The sequence below is a fragment of the Gallus gallus genome, chromosome 3 (assembly GCF_016699485.2).
Source record: "Gallus gallus isolate bGalGal1 chromosome 3, bGalGal1.mat.broiler.GRCg7b, whole genome shotgun sequence".
Taxonomy (NCBI): Eukaryota; Metazoa; Chordata; class Aves; order Galliformes; family Phasianidae; genus Gallus; species Gallus gallus.
This window is the reverse complement of record NC_052534.1, coordinates 55,955,556-55,961,870: the sequence shown is the minus strand read 5'-3', so window position 1 is coordinate 55,961,870 and position 6,315 is coordinate 55,955,556. Positions and strand designations below refer to the sequence as shown.

At 49.5% G+C, this 6,315-nt stretch overlaps 1 protein-coding gene across 4 annotated transcripts; it reads left to right on the top strand.

The window, feature by feature from the left end:
- The first annotated feature begins 3,583 nt into the window (after positions 1 to 3,583).
- Positions 3,584 to 6,064, top strand: TCF21 (transcription factor 21). Of its 4 annotated transcripts, none has more exons than XM_046938859.1 (3): positions 3,584 to 3,687; positions 4,067 to 4,496; positions 5,520 to 6,064. In XM_046938859.1, exons 2-3 carry the CDS (start codon positions 4,095 to 4,097, stop codon positions 5,607 to 5,609), a joined length of 492 nt encoding a protein of 163 aa, XP_046794815.1. In that variant the 5' UTR covers positions 3,584 to 3,687; positions 4,067 to 4,094; the 3' UTR covers positions 5,610 to 6,064. The 4 variants fall into 4 exon arrangements, with proteins under 4 accessions (XP_046794815.1, XP_046794813.1, XP_046794814.1 ...); XM_046938857.1 differs by having other exon boundaries at positions 4,044 to 4,496; XM_046938858.1 differs by having other exon boundaries at positions 4,026 to 4,496.
- The last annotated feature ends 251 nt before the right edge of the window (positions 6,065 to 6,315 follow it).

The window sequence follows — 6,315 nt, the reverse complement described above, 5'->3', positions numbered from 1 at the left end:
CCCTGAGTCTTTCTCCTCAGGACTGCTTTAATCCATTCTTTGTCCAGACTTTATCTGTGCTTGGGGTCACCCTGACCCAGAATAATTAATGATTCATGATCAGCTGGCTACCTCTGAGTGACTTCCTTGGTTGTTCTCCAAATATAAGAAAACACCTGAATTTTGCCAGGGCCAAGATCTTCAAAACCAGCTACTGATTCTGTTTTCCTCAGCTTTGGATGATCTGAGCTTTTCCTTGAGCAAATGTTCATTGCGTAATGAAGGTATGGTGCCTTGACAAATGGCACAGAACACCAGAAAAAAAGAATAATAATTAAAATAATAATAAAAAGCCATGCCATGCAAAATCACTAGACACTTAGAGAAATCTTGGCCTCAAGTTCCAAAGCTGTTCTCAAATTGCTGTGTTATTCCAGCACAAGAGAGGGAAGGTTAGAGGCATAAAAAGCAGAGCTTTATTTCTAGGGGAAATCTGTACCCTAACCAACCAGCAAAAGCCTGCATGTAATATGTTCCCCATGTGACACTCTTCAGACCAAGCATCCCACATCTCTGCTCCCAGACAGCCCGGTCCTAAATGGCCTTATGGCTTTGTGGGTCTTAATTGAAAGTAAGAGATTCGTGCTTTTCTGAGAAACACAGAGATGATAGAAATTTAAAAGGCAAATTCACATATTTGTAGTCATGTTTCCCACACCACTATTTTAACTTCTTTCTTAAAACATTATTGAAGAAGTTGATTACTGAAGAAGGGCCAAAAAGACCTGAGCTCCACTGGTCTTTCCCAGCCAGCTGTTAACCCAGTGCCAGGTCTATGTTCTCTGTCACAGAGCTGGAGAAGAGTCCACGCCATCCCTAGAGTGGCAGCAGACATCCCATCTTTATCCTTTCCCCAAGATTCAATTGGTCTCTATCCCAAACTGAGGCCAAAATTCAAAGGACTGGACAAAGAACATAAGATGAGGGGAAAGGGATTGAAATATGAGCCAGATTAGGGCTACAAGTCCTGGCTTGGCCAGGAGGGAAACAAGGAACAAGGTTGAAAAAGACAGGTTCAGTTTATGTGATAAATAAGGAAAGAAGAGTTAATGGGAGATTAGAGGATATAGTGCTGTTTTTGAGATCTGCACATAGCTGGCTTTGAGGGAGAAAAGGGGACAATGTTCATGTTATTGAAAGACTGTAATAGCTGTATATGGAAAGGAATCAAAGCGCAATATACTGTATGAACAAGCACAAGTGTGTACCACACACAGATTATAATCTCCACAAAACAAATGAAAAAAGCATTGTCTTCACAACAATGGATTGTCTGTATCAGTTCAATTTTACCAGCTCTAATGATTCAAAATGTACCTAAGTCAGTAAAAGCTACAGATGTGCAGCACTTATAAAGGCTTGTAAAAGACAGGTATGCATATGTTGTGTACAGAATGCACATGCAGTTGAACACTAAAGGCACTTTTAAGAAGACACAGTTCCTCCTGGTTTTTACAACAACAAAATCAAAAATTACTAAAATAAAGTAAAAAACATGTGACAGGTATTACATGAATATGTGCTTTTTTATTTTCTTTTGTTCTTCTGGGAGTTTCTGACGCTGAAACTTGGATGGGGTTTTGTGCTCCCTAGTCATTCACGTTCTGGTCATTCATGCTTAGAGACACAAGAAACTTCAACTCGGTTTTCTGTCATCCTTGCTTCAATAAGAATCCTCTAGCTTATTTATAACATCAGTCACTTGGACTATAAATCTCTGCAGTGGATGCAGCCATTTAAATCTCCACCTGCACAAACAACAATCAGGCCTAGAAAATAAGGAGGCTCATAAATCTCCACACTGGTGATTAGTAATAATTTGTATCTGAAACAAGGATGTTATAAAGGGAAAAAAAATCTAATTCATTAATCAGGTCTGATATGCTGACAATCTGTTTGGTTTATACACAGAGAAAACACAAACAGGGCACGGTTAGCATAACATGACGTTAGAGGTTAGTGAATTCCCAAGGGCCTGGGTCTTGGAGATATGATATCTTAATGTACTTATCCTATTGTGAGTGGGAAGGTGTTATCTTCCAGCCAAACAGTGAAGAGCTGGTTTAAAGTTTAGATCAGCTCTTTTCCTTCTAGATTACCAAGCTAAGGAACCAAGATGAATAGAGAGAGAGGAAAGACTTGCTTTCTAGTTGCCAAAAACAGCACTCTGCATCCTATTTTAATCTGATGAGAGTTTATAGCACTTAGCAGGCACTAATTTGGTCCTCCACCACTTTTGTTTGGTTATTTGTATTTTGTTTATCACATGCAGAAAACCTGACACAATACTCCCTCAGGTCAGTATAAGACCTTCCTCTGGCTTCGGTGACCATGGATTAACTCCAGAGCTACTGTGTGCCACAGCGACATCTTGGGCTGTACATTTTTGCCCAGAGCTATGCCAATCCTCAGATGGACAGCTGAATAGTTGGATTTTCCCCTGCCGTGAGATCAGTCACGATGGATGTGTTTCCAGAGAGGAGCCATGTGCAGGCCCAACTCAGTGCTGCAGCTCCTGCGTTAAACATCCCGGCTGCTGAGAGGGTTGAGGGGGCTGTGAGGTGTGTGAAGAAGGAAGGAGATACTGGGGAAGGCTCTTTGGGCTCCACAGATGGGTCAAGCTGAAAATTTTACCAAGTTGATCATGGTGAGGAAGAAGAGCTAGGCCTTGCCTAAATGCTTTAGAAAGCCTGTTCTTCAGAGACTTATGTATGTACCGATCACGAATGCATTGAGCAGCTCTTTGTTCAAGCTGCACAGCAACGTGCTTATTCATACTTGTGGTAAAACCCCTCTTCGACTCCATCAGCTGCAGAGCAAGGCCCAACGTGCTTGTTCATGCAGCCCCACAGCCAGGGACCTTATCTTGCCTGTTTACTCAGTCAAAACTCCCTGACATTTGAGGATGTACCAAGCACCAGGCATAATTTTGCCCACATGTAACAGAGTTTAACTCCAGCTTCTGCTCTGCAACAAAGCTCTGGGTGTTTGACGTGATCGCTACCCTCTAGGAGCCCTCTCTTCCCCTCTTCTTCAGCACCCATAGCCCCACTGGCCCCAGCAGTGGCGTGGTGCCCGGCCTGGCTCTGCAGGATTCAGGATCTCCAACACCCAGCACGCTGGGGGAGTTTGGGTGAAGAGAAAGGACTGGGATGCCCTGGAAGTCCAGTGGGAAGCCTGGAAAAAGGCAGCTCCTTCTGCCTCCAGAGCTCAGGCTGCAATAGCGAGGTCCAAGTGCTCCCTTCCTGGAACACACTAGTAGCTGGACAGGATGCACTCTCCAGTATAATCATCCACAAATCTCCCTCAGATTAGGTTACAGGACAGCGTTTAGACAGCACGCATCGCAAAGCACCCTGGAAGGCTTTCGCTGGTAGATCTTTGCTCATGACCCATTTTGGCTTTCGTCAAGAATTGTGACACCAGCCGCCTGGGTCATGGAGGAAGCAGGGAGGGGGGAGAGCAGCCCTGGCTGGAAAGGGAAGTGGGGAAGGAAAAGAGGAGGAGGAAGGGGGAGGATAGAAAGACAGGGAGGAGAGAAAGAGGGAGAGAGAAAGTTGCTTTGCTCCAGTTGTGAAGATTTGAATCCCAGTCCTGAGCTCTCTGCAAGCGCTTGCTGAGATACCTAACTCCCTGTCCTGTGCAGAGGTCTGTGATTGGGGATGTGGTGTGCTCAGCGGGCAGGGCCCCTCCCCTGGGCTGGATCCGCCTCTCCTATCCCCCAGATAAATTACTAGTGTCCTCACTAAATTCCTCGGCTTTCTCTCTCTCCCTCACTCACACACGCTCACTCACTCCCTCCCTCAAACACGGGCAGAGCAGGGTTGGGGGGCGGGAGGGCGGGGGTCCTCTCTGGATCTATATCACGCCTTAGTGCCGGAGGGGGGAGAGAAGGGGAGGAAAGTGCTGCGCCCCTTCTCTCCTCCACCGCCACCACGTAGGTTTGGGGAGCTCCCCGTCCTCCCCTCCTCCCCCTTTCCCGCCAGCCCTTTGGCATCTTCCAGACCATGTCCACTGGGTCCCTCAGTGATGTGGAAGATCTGCAAGAGGTGGAAATGCTGGAGTGCGATGGCCTGAAAATGGATACTAACAAAGAGTTCGGGGCGTCCAACGAGAGCAACGAGGAGGGATCCAATGGCGAGAATGGCTCCCCTCAGAAAGGGAGAGGGGCCTCGGGAAAGAGGAAAAAGGCTCCCCCCAAGAAGAGCCCTTTAAATGGTGTGAGCCAGGAAGGAAAGCAGGTCCAGAGAAACGCTGCCAACGCAAGGGAGAGGGCAAGGATGAGGGTCCTTAGCAAAGCCTTCTCCAGGCTTAAGACCACCCTGCCCTGGGTGCCCCCAGACACCAAGCTTTCCAAACTGGACACCTTGAGGCTGGCCTCCAGCTACATCGCACACCTGAGGCAAATCCTGGCCAACGACAAGTACGAAAATGGCTACATCCATCCAGTCAACCTGGTAAGTCACGGCCCGCCGGGGCCAGGCACTTGTGTGTGTGTGGATGGGGAGAGGCGGGTGAGGAGCTGGGAAGGGGCATGTCCACGGAGAAACCTTCACATCCTTCTCACAGAGGGTCTGGTGCCCAGTCACAGGGTACGAGGGGTGGTGGAGCAAGGGGACAGGCTCCCAGCTGCCTTCCTTTCCTGTGTCCCAGGAGCTGAGTGTCCCAGTCCCCTCCACTGGTCCCCACTGTCCCGTTCAGGGGTGGCAGCAAAAAGGCAGGAGCAGGTTTACTGTGCCTGAAATGCCTGAAGGAGACAGAAGCTTTCTACCTTCAGATGGGAAGGTATAAGAATTTGGGTAGAGAATGGTATGTTTTAGGAAGGGCACAGGCAGAGAAAAGACCCGGGATTTATGCAGTCTGTCCTCTGTCATAAAGTTTTCTGCCATAACAAACCTCCAGCTGCAGCCTTTTAAAGATAGAGCTTTTGAGGCTTTGTGCCCAACCGCTCAGAGTTGCTGGGTCCAGGACATGTCTCCTACCCATGTGAACTCACAGAGAAGAAATAAATTAATGTTCAGATCCCTCGGAGGGCTGCATGGCCACACCAGAAAGCACTCCCCAGCAGCCCCCGGGTCTCCCCAGCAGAAACATCCCATTTCCAGCTGTATATATGCAAGGGATGCAAACCAGGGGTGGTCTTCAGCTGCCGGGGTCACCCCATGGCACGGCTCTCGTGGGAAACCCCAGCACTCTGAGCAGACCCCATGCTGCTCACGACCTGATAACAGCACATACAGTGTCGAGAGCTGCTCGGCTCAAACTGAATCAAGCAGTGTGCCTTGCTCCCAAGGTGAGTGCGATTCCCGGGGAGAGCCGGCTGCGGCTGGGAGGCGAGGAAGGAGAACAGGATCCTAGCTGAAGCCGTGCCCCGGTTAAGGCGGTGGATGCCGGGGTTGCCGCTGAGGCTCAATGAGCATCGCGATGTGCCTTTTCATGTATGTAACCCCCTTCCCACCCGTGTCTTTTCCTGGCTACAGACCTGGCCTTTTATGGTAGCCGGCAAACCCGAGAGTGACCTGAAAGAAGTGGTGAACACAAACCGCTTGTGCGGCCCGACGGCATCCTGAGCCCCGCGGCCCCGCCAGCACCGACCCCGTGCGGCCGGGGAGGGGGCACGGGCGCGGGCAGGGCCCCGCTTTGCCCCGCTGCTGCCCCGGGCCCGGGCAGGGCGACGGGAGAGCGCTCCGCCGGCACGGCACGGCGGAGACCGAAGGCAGAGACTCCACCCCGGGAGAGCCCGACTCTATTTAACTTTATTGAGTGCGTGTGCAGTCGAGTGTCCTGCAACAGCAGCCTTGCTGGTTCAAGCGCTACTAGAGGAAAGGCAGAGATCAAACAAAACCTACCACGCGTGTATCTTTTGTCTGAGACCTGTGGAATATGTAGATGCCTAGAGAAAAAAACAAAAAACTGACTTTGACAGTCATCTCTATGAACTCATTCGCCCTAAAGATATATAGATATATTTTCTTCAAGCAGGTTTTTGCTCTATTTCTGTGAATAAACCTTCCTTTCCATTGAACACGGAGCCGTGTACTTTTCGTTTCCAACTCACCAGGCAGTGGGAGCACCACACCTGGCTCCCTGCGGTGGGACGGGGGTCCAGCCCTGTGCCAGGGCAAACTGGGGTGGGGGGAACAGTTGGTACATCTTCAGACCGAACTCCCCAAGGAGGGTCAACTCTGAGCTCAGCAGGGAGCAGGAGAGCAGTGAGAGAAAGGAACTGCCTTGCCTCTCTTTTTTTCATCGAATAACAGCAAAGCCGCGGGTTTT

Coding starts and splice junctions, on each gene's coding strand:
- TCF21 (XM_046938857.1), top strand. CDS start 4,047: ATGTCCACTGGGTCCCTCAGTGATGTGGAAGATCTGCAAGAGGTGGAA. Junction 4,497..5,519: donor ACATCCATCCAGTCAACCTG/GTAAGTCACGGC, acceptor TCCTGGCTACAG/ACCTGGCCTTTTATGGTAGC.